This window comes from Scaptodrosophila lebanonensis, unplaced genomic scaffold, assembly GCF_003285725.1.
Source record: "Scaptodrosophila lebanonensis strain 11010-0011.00,11010-0021.00 unplaced genomic scaffold, SlebRS2 tig00001423-arrow-arrow-pilon, whole genome shotgun sequence".
NCBI lineage: Eukaryota > Metazoa > Arthropoda > Insecta > Diptera > Drosophilidae > Scaptodrosophila > Scaptodrosophila lebanonensis.
In genome coordinates this window covers 362,643-377,386 of record NW_022060748.1, presented here as the reverse complement: position 1 = coordinate 377,386, position 14,744 = coordinate 362,643, and the positions used below count along the sequence as shown (strand labels likewise).

The following is a 14,744-nucleotide window of genomic DNA, read 5'->3' as shown; positions in this document are numbered from 1 at the left end:
TGCAAGTGCCGGGCTTAAGCCCAAAAACAATAACAATGAAACCACCTGATTTAAAAAGAAGTGCAACAAGCAACGAAAACTCTAACGAAGGAAAATATTTTGTTATCACTAGAACAGGTAATAATTCATTTATTCACACTAACCCGTTTTTAATAAACACAAGAGAGAACGCTACAGTCGAGCCAGCCCGACAGTGAAATACCCTGTACCCAGGTAAACTTCCGTCACTGAGTTATATAGCAGCAGCAAAAAGAGGAAGAAGAAGAGCGAACTTGTTGCTGCAGTTTAGGGGGTTGCACTGGAGAGAATTTGTTTCGCTAATAACTTTTCTTAGAACTGACCGAATTGGATAAAATTGTAAACTAAAGTAGAGAAACTACGTGGGAAAGTTTGGTTTATGTGGAGAGTATTGAAGAAATTCTGTAGCGGGGGAAGGGGGGGGGGGAATTTAAAAAATAAACCAATCTCATCCTTTCTCGAACCTAGTAGAATGTGGATACCAACTTTGGTTATTCTCGCTTTTATAGTTTCTGAGATCCTTGCGTTCATCCAGACAGACGGACGGACATATCTAGATCGATTTCTCGTCATGCTGATTCAGAATATATATACTTTATGGGGTCGGAGATGCTTCATTCTGCATGTTACATACTTTGCACAAACCTAATATACCCATTTTACCCTACCCTTTTATATAATAAGAGCTCGTGTTTTGTACGGCAAGCAAATCCTTGAAAATGAATATGAAAAGCAATGTCAAAATACTTTTGTCCAGGCAAACTTTTGTCACAAACTACGCCGACAATCATAGAAAAGAAATGTGTTACGTTATCAGTGCGATCTGATATAAATGAATAAAATATTGTATATATATGTATATTTTGCCTATATATATATATATATATATATATATATATATATATATATATATATATATATATATATATATATATAGGCCGTTGACCAAAAATTTATTAAATTCGGAAAAAATTTATACCACAAACTTTTCATTTGAAAATGTGAATAAATATTACAACCTCACTAATTCAACCTCCACCACAAAGTCCGAGTATGCAGTTTTGTTTGTATTCTTTTATAGATTATAAAAATCAAATTTAAAGTTGATTGGTGGAAAACTGAAGATTTTTCAAACAAACTTTGGAGCTCGTTTTCCCCCCTTTGGAGCTCAAATTTTCCAAAATCTCTTCTTAGTGCGCACCTACACTATGATAGGGTACTTGACCCCAGCTTCAGCTTCCTAGCTTTTACCGTTTGGGCTGTGCGTTGATCACCAATCAGGCAGTCAGTCAGGACAAATTGTTTTATATATACTTGTATAGATATGTACAAGGTGCGTTCCAAAGTAAACAGGGCTTTTTTTTTTTGCGTTAGAATCTGCTATCTTTATCGATCATCATGTAAATTAATGGAAAAGGAATTGAACATCTCCAAAACATCGATTGATCGCATTTTGACCGAACATTTGGGCTTACGAAAGGTGTGTGCACGGTTTGTTCCGCACAAATTGACTGACGACCAAAAATTGCTCTCATCGATCGACGCTTGTGACCGATTATTCACCTGATATGGCACCGTGACTTCTACCTTTTCGGAAAAATGAATTTGCCCATGAAAGGAAAGCGTTATGCAGACGTAGAGGCCATTCAAAATGCTTGCACCGGCATACTGGCGGCCATACCGGCCAACGAGCTAAAACACTCGTTCGACATGCTTTTGGATCGTGCAAAAAGCTGTATTGAAGCAGAAGGAGACTATTTCGAATAAAATAAATTGATTTTGCCGAAAAAACCATTTGTTATGTTTTTTTTTAAAAGTCCTGTTTACTTTGGAAAGCACTTTGTATGTATGCATGTGTTGAATATTTGAATAATTAAATAAATAAATAAATTAAATTTTTAAAATAATTTTTTATCTTAAATTTTCTTTTGTTGTGGAGATTACAGGGTATTTTACTGTTGGGCTTGCTTGACTATAGCGCTCTATCTTGTTTGACTATAGCCATGATAGCTTAGCTCGAAAGGAAGTAGTCTCAGCCCAGCAAGTAATTTAGCTTAAGTCCGTTCTCTGCATAAACACAAACTCAATGAAAAATGTATGCAATTGTAAAAGTGAAAAAATGTGCATTACATGCTTTATTTTAATTGCTTTCATTTAAATCAAATTTTAAAAATTTGTTGTGAAGTGAAAATGGTTGTCTAAAAGTCAATGGTTTAAATAGTTGTTGCTCTTTTTCTTTCAAGATTTGTGAAATGGGGTATGGTTATGAAGCATTTTCTGTTTGTAACTGCTGCTCATGCCTGAGCTCATTCAATGTTGCTGCAGTACGTACATATACTTGTGGTATTTTCCAAATCGTAACTTACCTTCCGCTCCGTTTATCATGCCGTTAATGTTTCCACTTGCCGCAACACCACCAATTGCGCCTCCGTTGCTATTTGGGGCCCCAACAAATTCACCACCAGTACCCACAAATACATCGTTTTCTTGCTGCATTTGATTTGAGAAATGGGTCTCTTTGGCACGCACCACCTCGTTAAGTCCCTTGCTGTGGCTCGGCTGCTGCTTCCGTCGCGGCTTAGTTGTTGTATGTACGTGAGGTATGGGTGTTGTTGTCGACTTGGGTGGTAAACGTAGCTCTGCAAGAAATTGCACCAATTATATAATGTAGAATGCTGCTCAGCGATAACAAGAACAAAGGCGCAGGTGCCGTGAAACCATGTTTTTAATTTTTAATTGTGAAATACATACTAGCCTATGGATGTTAGTAATTTTATACGGTCAAGAGAAGGTATGACAAGTAAATTGTTCGTCTAACATCTAAACTAAGCCTAAACTTTTAAATCAGAATGTCATCTGATTAACATAAAACAAGTGGAAAAGCTAAAATTAAAAAATTCGAAGAAACACGGGAGTTATGGATGAGTGATTGTATGGGACAGGGGGGAGGGAAGGAAATTCCAAAATACACATTTTCTGCTTATTCACATAAGGCATTTGGTGTCCCTAGCTGTAATAGTATCTGAGATATAGGCGATTATGCGAATGGAAAGTCGGGAAATGCTCCATAGGTTGGAAGTGGGGGGAGAGAGAGAATATATAAGAATATTTGTACTTAGTGTGGTCACTTTTTACTTCCTTGGTATTCTAACTCCTGTAAAGGGTGTATAGCTGCACATAATGTCATACTGCAATAAGTCTTGCAATTGATTCTGAACAACTACAAATTGTTGGTTGTGCGTGAATATAATGGAACATCTTTTGTTTAATATTTTTAAAGCTTATACCCAAAGGGTGAAAGGCTTTACTAGGTTTGTGTGAATGTAAGCAAAAGCAAGGCAGACCCCACAAAATATATATATTATCGATCAGGGTGACAAGCCGAGTCGATATAGACATGTCCGTCTGTATGAGCGCAAGGATCTCAGAAGGTACAAGAGCTAGAATGACCAAACTTGGAATCCAGGTTCCCCTGAGCCTTAGGCAGGTCAAAGACTATATTAGTTTTGTGCGAATGTATGTAACTGGCAGAAGGAAGCGTAGCAGAACCAGATTCAGTGGAAGACACAAGACTTGGCACAATTAAAAAAGACGTCTTCTTTATACGATGACTCGTCAGAGACTGAGTTCGAGCGAATTGCTCAAGCTACAATGTACAGCGAGATTGGGGAAACAGCTGATAGGGTTGCCAGAGTTCCTATGTACATACGTAGCCTACTACAAATCGGCCATCCTGACAGCCGGATCTCCTGATCCCGGTGTATTACATAGTGTGTTTGTTTAAAAGTATGCACAATTGGAGTATTTTCTTATATCTATGTTTTACAAAATGTTTCTAAGTTTATTGGCGAAATTTTACAATATTCTTAAACTATTTCTTTTTCCCTACCCAATGCCGTATGTTTTGAACACCCCGAACACCCTTGTATGGGTTTCGAGAAATCAGAAAATTCTCTACATCTATCAATAGAAACCTGTCGTTACGCAACACTTTCGCTATTTCATATGGTTCTTTGTTTTTGGGGATTAGCTTTCTAGTAGCCCCTACCGTGCAATCGAAATTGTTTACCATTACGTAGTCTCCCTTTTTATAGCTTCGCAGTTTTCTCTTCGAATTATTATAATATGATTCATTGTACGACATTGAACGTTTTTGGTTTTCTTTAACTTCATTCCTGATTTTTTTGAAACTACCTTTATAAACCGTATTGTTATCTTCTTCCAACTTTTCTCTGAACTTGCCTAATATATCACCTTTCTGCTCGGCGTCGAACAATACCTTACGATGGATTGTGTTGTTAAGAGAGTATTCAACTTGTTATACTACTGAATCAAAATGTCTGCACTTATCTGGTTCAGTCAACTTCTAAATCATTGGACCTAAACTCACATTTATCCGTTCAACTTCTCCATTTGTCTGTGGAGATCCAGTCGCTATCATAATGTGTTTAATATTTATTATTTAATATTTGCCCTACCTGTAGCTACCGGTCCGTAATGATCAATATGTATTAACTGGAATGGTTTATCTCCTTTTGGTATGCTATGTAAAAGTCCCTCCTTTCCACTCTTTGGCGACAGACAATTTTCAATATGATTGCTGCACTTTTCCTTAAGATTTTCGAAACAACAACTTCTCGAAATAATGTCCATCATTTTGTCTTTGCCAATATGACCCAGATCATTATGATATTTGTGCAATACATGGCTTTCCATATCTTCGGGTAAGTAAAAGAGTAACCTATCGTCGTTTGTTTTCCTATAAAAATCCCATTTCTCATCTCGTACATTTTGTGCTCACTTTTCTCTAAAATTTTTTTAATCGTTTGTATCTTAGGGTCCCTTGCTTGACAGATAACAAGATTGTCCTCAAAACTATTTGTTTCCACTACCAAAATATTTGTGCATCAGCTTAATGCATCTACATGTTACATTCTACTCCCGGCTCTGTAAACTAGCTCATAATCGTAGTTTTGCAGTTCCAAAGTCAATCTAGCGATTCTAGGATTTAAATCAACCTTGTTCAACGTAAGGGTTAAAGAGTTGCAATCTGTGAATATTTTGAACCGTTTCCCGTGTAGGTAAATTCGAAAGCTCCGTATGGCATAAATTATTGCTTATGTCTCCAGCTCAAAACTATGATACTTTGACTCTGTCTCTGTTGTACGCTTAGAAAAATAAAATATTGGATGCGTTTTCCCATCGCTTTTTATACCTTGTACCCAAAGGGTGAAACGGTTTACTAGTTTTGTGCGAATGTATGTAACAGACAGAAGAAGCCGAGGAAGACCCCCAAAAGTATATGTATTATTGATCAGGATGACAAGCCGAGTCGATATAGCCATATCCGTCTGTCCGCCTGTATGAAAGCTATGATATTAGAAAGTATACAAGTATGAGCTAGACACAGATGTAAATGTATACTGTTGAAACTGTATGTATGTATGTATGTACATATGTCTTGAATATTTTTTATTTAATTTAATGAATTAATTTTATTTTTATAACCTGTATCCAAAGGATAAACGGCCATACTAGTATATACTATACACAAAGTACATATATGTATTATTGATCAGGATAATAATCAGACTTCGTATCCAGATTCTCCTAACTCCGAGAAAGGACGAGATTGTTTTTTTTTTCCTGATACACCCCCACTCCCCCGTAATTCCTGTTTTTCATAACTCCCGTAATTCTTGGAATCCTGAATTTGGCCACGTTTCATCATGATAGGTCAATTCTGAAGAAAGTTATAGCCATAAATAAAATCGCTGCATATGCTCTGCCTGCAGCTCTGCAAGCAGCTTTTGTCGTTGTAGCTCCTTTGGTTCAACTTTGTGATGCCTACATACACGCATATAAACATGCAGAGACACGATTCTAACATCAAAATAAAATAATTTGATTAATATAATTTTTTTAAATTAATGATAAACAATTTTTTTTATTAATAATTTAGTGTTTTGGAAATGGAAGGAATGTTTTCAGGACTTTGGATTTAATTCTTATTAGATATTGCATATAATGGTGTTCTAAGTGTAATTGTTCTGATAAAGACTCAGTTGAAAGAACTGTGGAAAAAGTTTTTGCTGATTGCGCAATATTTCTTGTCAGTTTTTGGGCACCAACACGGGCTGAGTGGTAACCTATTGCCAATGGAAGATGGAGAAATTGCTGCATTCTCCTTTAAATTAAGTTCAATAAAATAGAGCGAAGGAAATCCTGGTTGATTTATTGTTGTGGGTGGAATGGCTTTCATGTCCAGGAAGTAATAACATACATACGTTTGCCATACTCCTTGGTTGCGCATTTTCCAATGAATAGATTGCTTCGATTATTTAAAGCCTTTTCATTTTATTCTGTTTTGGAGGCATTCCCGTAAAAATATATGTTTATTAAGATTTATGAAAAAATAAAGAACACTACAGATGTTTTCTGAAAAAACATAACAATAGAAACAATAAAAAACAAAACTTGAAAAAATTAGTAATATTAACGTATACATAGATATGGCCATACGTTTTATGGCCATAAGCTAGAAGGTGCTTCAAAACGAAATTTTCGCAGCAAGTTTTTACGAAATTTAATAAACAACTATTTGGCAATATTTTACCTTGAAGTCGGATTCGCGTTTCACTCTTTCCAAGGGCATTTACACTTAAGCAGCTGTACGCTCCAAAGTCTGTTTTAGTAAGATTACGTATAGTTAGGTTGAGTTGCCACATATATAAATTTATCATAGCTTCTGAAATGTTATATTTAATGCCATTGTGTAATTTCATGTTTCCTGGAAGATATTTTGAAAGTCGACGGTCTTTAATTTAAAATATTTCATTTACATACCTTCATTTCGGTACCAACCATTTAATGGCTTTGGATAGACTTCCACAATGCATTCCAAAGTAACTTCCCTATCAATAGGTGCACCTACCAATTGGTTCACTGCTTTTATTGTCGGAGAAACTGTAATATCAAAACACACAAAACAAGTCGATAAAGTAATATGGTGGTTTTTAACCCAGAACAACATTTTAAACCCAAACCTATTCGGCTTTAAACAAGTGAAAAAGCTAAAGTCGGGTGTCCCGACTTTGAAATACTCTGTACATATGTTTAGAATAATTATAGAAATTAAAAAAGTAAGAGAATTAAAAAAAACATGAAGAGAAGCTAAAGTCGGGTATCCCGACTTTGAAATAATATGTACATATGCGTAAAATAATTATGCGTGTAAGTGTGTATTTGTGTGTGTCTGTGTATGTCTCGTGTGCCTGAGCAAAGCAGTAACAACAACAACAGCTGCGGGCACTACTTGGTCTTATGTACATATATGGCTATAACTTCCTGTTAAATCCGACTATCATGATGAAACTTGGCATTTGGACTTATAATAACTAAATGGAGGTATTTATCAACTTTCTTCTTCTTCTTTCAACTTCGTTCTAAAGTCCAAGAATTACGGGAGAGAGGGAAATTCCAAAATACATATTTTCTGCGTATTCACAAAGGGCACTTGGGACTAAAATTTGGTGTCCCTAGGTCTTATAGTCCCCGAGATATAAGCGATAATACGAATGGAAAATCGGGAAAACGTCCATAGGGGGGAAGTGGGGGGGGGGGGGGATAAAAAAAAAACAAACTTGCACAGCGTACACACATAAGGCATCTTTGTGCAAAATTTGGTATCTCTAGCTCTTATAGTCTCTGAGATCCAGGTGTTCACACGGACAGACTGACAGACAGACAGGGCTAGATCGTTTCATCTCGTCATGCTGATCAAGAATATATATACTTTGTGGGGTCTGCCACGCCGCCTTCTGCTTGTTACATTTTCAGCTCCCACATACAGAATTTCGTCAATAGCGTCCACATTTCAAATGCTACCTAAACCAATCTACGCACACATAATTTATATATTATTGTCTACTGTTGTTCAACATTTTATTCAATTCGGTCAATTCTAAGAAAAGTTATTAGGAAAACAAATTCTCGCCAGTACAACCCCCCCCCAAACTGCAGCAACAAGTTCGCTCTTCTTCTTCCTCTTTTTGCTGCTGCTATGGGCTCATATAATTCAGTGACGGAAGTTTACCTGGGTACAGGGTATTACACTGTCGGGCTTGCTCGACTGTACCGTTCTCTCTTGTTTTTTTTTTTGATTTGCCCCCACTTCCTTTTTATACCCTGTACCCGTAGGGTAAAAAGGGTATATTAGGTTTGTGCAAAGTATGTAACATACAGAAGGAAGCATCTCCGACCCCATAAAGTATATATATTCTTGATCACCATGACGAGAGAAATCGATCTAGACATGTCCGTCCGTCCGTCTGGATGAACGCGAGGATCTCAGAAACTATAAAAGCTAAAATAACCAAAGTTGGCATCCAGATTCTCCTAGGTCCGAGTAAGGACGAGTTTATTTTATTTTATTCTATTCGGTCAACTCTAAGAAAAGTTATTAGCAAAACAAATTCTCGCCAGTACAACCCCCCCAAACTGCAGCAACAAGTTCGCTCTTCTTCTTCCTCTTTTTGCTGCTGCTATGGGCGCATATAACTCAGTGACGGAAGTTTACCTGGGTACAGGGTATTACACTGTCGGGCTTGCTCGACTGTAGCGTTCTCTCTTGTTTTATTTTCTATTCTTACAATCGCCTATATCGGAGACTATAAGAACTAGGAACACCAAATTTTAACACAAGATGCCTTATGTGAATACGCAGAAAATGTGTGCTTTGCAATTTCCATCCCTCCCCTCGTCTTGTATCCTGATCAATAATATATACAATGTGCGTTCAAAAATAAACAGGACTTTTTGAATCTAGCGCCCCCTGGTGGCGCTAATTATATGTCGACTGGTGCGTTAGAATCTACTATCTTTATCGATTGTCCAGTGAGACTGAGCCTTTCATGACATTTCATCGATTGGAAGTGAAGTTATTCAGTTTGTGTTATCCGTGCGAAAATGAGCTAGAGCCAACATCAAATTTTGTTTTAAAATTGGTAAAACTTTTTTTGCCTATCCCGTAACAGAGTGCACGAGTGGTTTCAACGTTTTCAAAGTGGTCGTGGGGACATAAATGACGATCAACATGTGGGCCAATCAAAATTCGTGATCACCGAAAATTCCCTCTAAACTGTGCGTGAATTCATCAAAAATCAGCCGAAATCATCATTGAAATTGATGGAAATGGAATTGAACATCTCCAAAACATCGATTTATCGCATTTTGACCGAACATTTGGGCTTACGAAAGGTGTGTCCACGGTTTGTTCCGCACAAATTGACTGACGACCAAAAATTGCTCAGAATCCGTCTCATCGATCGACGCTTGTGACCGATTATTTGACCAAAAATCACATTTTAATAATTAACCACTCGCCGTATTCACCTGATATGGCACCGTGCGACTTCTACCTTTTCGGAAAAATGTATTTGTCCATGAAAGGAAAGCGTTATGCAGACGTAGAGGCCATTCAAAAGGCTTGCACCGGCATACTGGCGGCCATACCAGCCAACGAGCTAAAACACTCGTTCGACATGCTTTTGGATCGTGCAAAAAGCTGTATTGAAGCAGAATCTCCTTCTGCTATTTCGAATAAAATAAATTGATTACCATTTCTTGTTTTTTTTTTAAGTCCTTTTTATTTTGGAAAACACCTTGTATACTTTTGGGGGTCCGCCACGCCTTCTTCTGTATGTTACATACATTCGCACAAAACTAGTATACCCTTTCACCTTTTGGGTACTGGGTATAACAAGTGAAGAAGCTAAAGTCGAGTGTCCCAACTTTGAAATACTTTTACATATGTGTAGAATAATAAAAGAAACTAAAACAAGAAAGGAATGGTAGAGTCAAGCTGTCTCAACTCTTAAATACGCTTTACTCACCCATAAAAAAAGAATTGTTTTAAAAAATAATTTAAACAAAATTAAAAAAATAAATTCCAAATAATTAAAAATATTTAATATATATAAACAAAAGTGGCGCATATGTTTATGTTTCAACAGCATACATTTACATCGGAATCATGTTTATGCGTGTTTATATACGTGTGTTTATACAAGTACACAACAACAGCTGTGGGCAGAAATTAAATTTATGGATATAATAGACCTATCATAACTTATCGTATGGAAATATAATCACTAACGGAATGTTATTAGAGTATATTACAGTTAAAAACTCTAAGAATTACGGGAGTTATGGAAAATCACTATTAGCAGGGGAGTAAAGTGCATCGAAAAAAAACTCGAACTCCAATTATGGTTATTATAGCTCTTATACTTACTGAGAATCTTGCGTTCATTTAGACGGACGGACAGGCAGACAGACATATAGTAGATTGACTCGTCTTGGTATGCTGATTAAGAATAAATATACTTTTTGGGGTCTGCCACGCCTTGTTCTGGGTGTTACATACATTCGCAGTAAACTAGTATACCCTTCTACCCTTTGGGTACACGGTATACAAAGGCCATCCAACTAAAATCACATGTAACACGCGTCTTGCCTGCATCGAAACATCGCAGCCATCAGTTACAAATACTTAAGCCCACAGCAAAGAGTTACACATACGCACATTCCAATGATAAGGGGACGAACCTAAGCAGAAGCTATGAAAATGCTTCCACCACCCTGAAACATTGACTACGCCCGAGTACCCGCCCCACTCAGTGTAATCTGGTGGAAAAAACCCAAAAATAAACAATCGCTTTTCAACTACGGTCTGCAAGCCTGCTGCTGTTTGCCAATTCAAACCATATGCATTAGAGATTGGCCTGGTTTGGCTTTAGTAGGACCGGCACGAATTTAAGTTTAAACAAGTAAAAAAGCTAAAGTCGGGTGTCCCGACTTTGAAATACTCTGTACATATGCTTACAATAATTATAGAAATTAAAAAAAGTAAGAGAATTAAAAAAAAATGTGATCGATTTTACGTCTTTTGGTATTCGAACTCACGTAAAGGGTGTATAATTGCACATATACAAAGCAATTGCATCTGTGTGAGTGTATGTGTCTGTGTAAACATGTGTGCAGTCAACCAAAGCACCAGCATCAACAACAGCCGCGGCCAGCGCTTGAGTAGTGCTTGAGCAGCGCTGCAGCAGCAAATATATTTATGGCTATAACTTCTTGTTAAATCTGTCTATCATAGTGAAACTTGGCATACGAACACATAATAACTAACTGGGGGTATTTGCAAAAATTTAGTTGGAAATTCCAAGAATTACGGGAGCTAGAGAAAATCGCGACTTGCGGTGGTGAAGGGGAGGGAGGGAAATTCCAAAATATACATTATCTGCGTATTCACATAAGGCATCTGGGACTAAAATTTGGTGTTCCTAGTTCTTATAGTCTCCGAGATATAGGCGATTATACGAATGGAAACTCGGGAAAACCCCCATAGGAGGGTAGTGGGGGGGAGGGGAAATCAAAAAAATAAAGGAAACTCGTATAGCGTACACACATAAGACATCTTTGTGCAAAATTTTGTGTCTCTAGCTCTTATAGTCTCTGAGAAGAATTACGGGAGTTATGAAATACACGAATTTCGTTGGAGTGTGTTCTTGTACATATGTATGTATGTGTGCATTGGGCCTGGTTATATGGCTATAACTTTCTTTCTGATCAACCTATCATAATAACTTAATGTGACTGCCAAATTGTAGTTTAAAAGAACTACGGGAGTTATAGAAAATCGTGAATAGGGGGGAGTGGGGGGGATCAGAAAAAATGAACAAACTCGTCCTTTCTCGGGCTCAGGAGAATCTAGATACCAAGTTTGGTTATTCTAGCTCTTATACTTTCTGAGATCCTTGCGTTCATACAGACAAACGGACAGACGGTCAGACTGGCATGGCTATATCGACTCGGCTGTCATCCTGATCAAGAATATATATACTTTGTGGGGTCTGCCACGCCTAATTCTGTGTGTTACATGTACACTTGCATAAAACTAATATACCCTTGTACCCTTTGGGTACAGGGAATACTATATACATTTGTGTATAAATAATGTTAACAGAGGCATAATTTTTCGTAGGTTAGTACATTATATTAATTTGTATAAATATATGTTTATAGTATGTTAGTGTCGCCGCTCGAATTGGCTCCCGATGAATGAATTTAATCGGTACCTAGGGAACACCACGGGGTGGCGTGGAAATACAACTCCTATGTTCCCTAAAACTAACAAGATAGAACGCTACAGTCGAGCAAGCCCGACAGTAACATAGCCTGTACTCTCCACAAAAAGGAAAAATTAAAAAAAAAATATTTAACAAAAAAATTAAATTTAATTTAAAAAAAATGAATGAATTAATTAATTAAAATAATTAATTAAATTAAATTAGAATACATGTTTATGTTAAGTTTAAACAGCATACATTTACATCACGTACCTATGCGTGTTTATAAGCGTGTATGTATGCGGCACAAAGTTGAACAAAAGCAGCAACAACAACAACAGCTGCGGGCAGCGCTGCCGACAGAGCTGCCGGCAGCGCATTTTACTTATGGCTAAAACTTTCTTCAGAATTGACCTATCATGATGAAATTTGGCACACGGACACATTAGTACTAACTGGATGTACCTACCAAAATTGATTTTTAAATTCTGAGAATTACGGAAGTTATAAGAAAAAATACGAATTGCGGGGGAGTGGGGGGGGGGGTGTATCAGAAAAAATAAACAAATTCGTTCTGCCTAGGGCTTATAGGAACCTTGATACCAATTTTGGTTATCCTAGCTCTTGTACTTACTGAGATCCTTGCGCTCATACAGACAGACGGACAGACGAACATGGCTATATCGACTCGTCTTCTCATCCTGATCAAGAATATATATACTTTGTGGGGTCTGCCACGCCTCCTTCTGTGTGTTACATACATGCGCACAAAACTAGTATAGCCTTTCACCCTTTGGGTACAGGCTATAAAAATAAAAGTACATTATTAATAAATACTTAATAAATTAAAAAAATTAATAAGTAAAAAATAAAATAATTTGAATAAATAAAATATTTATAAATAAGTAATAAATAATTAAATTATACAAATCCCAATTCTCCTGCAAATTAACTAAAATTCCACTATGATGGCTATAAGCCATTTCATAAGTGTTCATTAGTGAACATAGTTTTATGAATAGTACTGTTGCCACACTCAAAAATATGAGCTGATAGTGAGACTCAATCCCAAGGAAATTAGACCAAGCCTGCGCGCACATGTGGCAGTCATAAACAATCTAAAAATATACAGTCCACTTAAAATACGAAGGAACAAACATACAACGTTTTGGGCCGCACGCACACATGCGCACTGCAGGTAGCCTCAACTAATGTCACAGTCGCATGTAGATATAGGACGCTCAACGACTAGATAGTGAGGAAAAGGGGAAATAGAGGTCGACCAATAGCAGCAGGACAACTAGACGATAAGAAGGGTGCGCATATGCACACATAGCATTGATAAATACTTGTAAAAGATAGCATTATATTAAGAATGAATAAGCAATAGCTGATAAGACAATTGTATAACCTAATTTTAATGTAGATCGTAAGTGAAAATTGTATAAAAACCCGGCATTTGCCGAAAATAAATTGAGATCATCTTTGGAAATTCAAGTGTGTGTTTATTTCTAAGCCTTCTGGCGGAGCGAGTGATCTTGCTCTAGGTGATCTTCACTTGATGCGTATAGACTATGCATCAATAAATATTTGACCATGCCCAATCAATTATGTATATGTGATCGTAGACGTGTTCAAATCTGACAAAAATCGAAAACTATGACTACCTAAAAAATCAAATATGATCTTACTACACTCTGACGAATTATCTAAACATGGAAACTTCAGAAAGAAATCCTTAAACTCTGTTTTAAATTTTTGCAGGGGATATGTTTGGCTTTTATAAACTACTAATAACCCTAAAGACCTATACTTATCACGGCATACTCAAATACTGCAGAACGCACATTTTCGGAATTAGCAAAGTACCGATCACTGAAGCAAAGATTAACATTCTGAAATATTTCATTCCTAACGAATACTTGTACTAGAATGCCTCTTTTCGATCGGGATCTACAAGTTACTTGCGGACAATCTAGGCGCACTGCACTTGTAAAGCCAGGAATTTCATATGTTTCGTTTGAGTATGTGGAAGATTTAAGCATTAGCTGATCGGAGCAAATATCGCTAATGAGGCAGTGTAAACTTTCCGTATTGTGGAAAAAAACATTGAAAATTTGCAGTTTGCAGTAACTTTACGCTTTTTAGATTTTGTAGCTCTTGTTCTACATCTGAATGTCGATTAGACTTAGGAGGGTCAAATGGTCCAACTATGAAAAGGCCATCCGCACTTGTGATTCTATTACAAGCTACATATAATGCTTCACATTCCCTACGAGTAATTGTGTGGACCACCACTTTGGTATATGCAGCTCCCTGACTTTTACGAATAGTTACACCTTCTGCAGGTATAACTGGAAATTGATTGCGGTCAATAGTAATTTGCTCATTTGATAAATACTGAAAACTTTTAGTCGTTTTCAAAACTGAGGTCCAAGAAGTGGGGACTTAACTCGCGCATTTACTCCTACACTGGCATCTAAGAATTTAATCCAAAGAATATGGGGGGAATTGGATGCATTGAAGCCTACTTCCATTAAAACGCCTGTGACTCAGAGTTGTGCACAACCCTTGAGTTTGAGAAGATTTAAA

General features: G+C 37.0%; 1 protein-coding gene across 1 annotated transcript in view; it reads right to left on the bottom strand.

Moving 5' to 3' along the window:
* The window catches only part of LOC115633459 (lachesin), a 106,133-nt gene that overhangs the window by 40,049 nt on the left and 51,340 nt on the right, over window positions 1–14,744 (bottom strand). The window contains exons 6-8 of the mRNA XM_030530914.1: window positions 6,865–6,984; window positions 6,635–6,808; window positions 2,385–2,657 (exon numbers count right to left, since the gene is read on the bottom strand). Coding sequence (XP_030386774.1) covers window positions 2,385–2,657; window positions 6,635–6,808; window positions 6,865–6,984 — 567 coding nt within the window. The remainder of the gene's footprint in view (window positions 1–2,384; window positions 2,658–6,634; window positions 6,809–6,864; window positions 6,985–14,744) is intronic.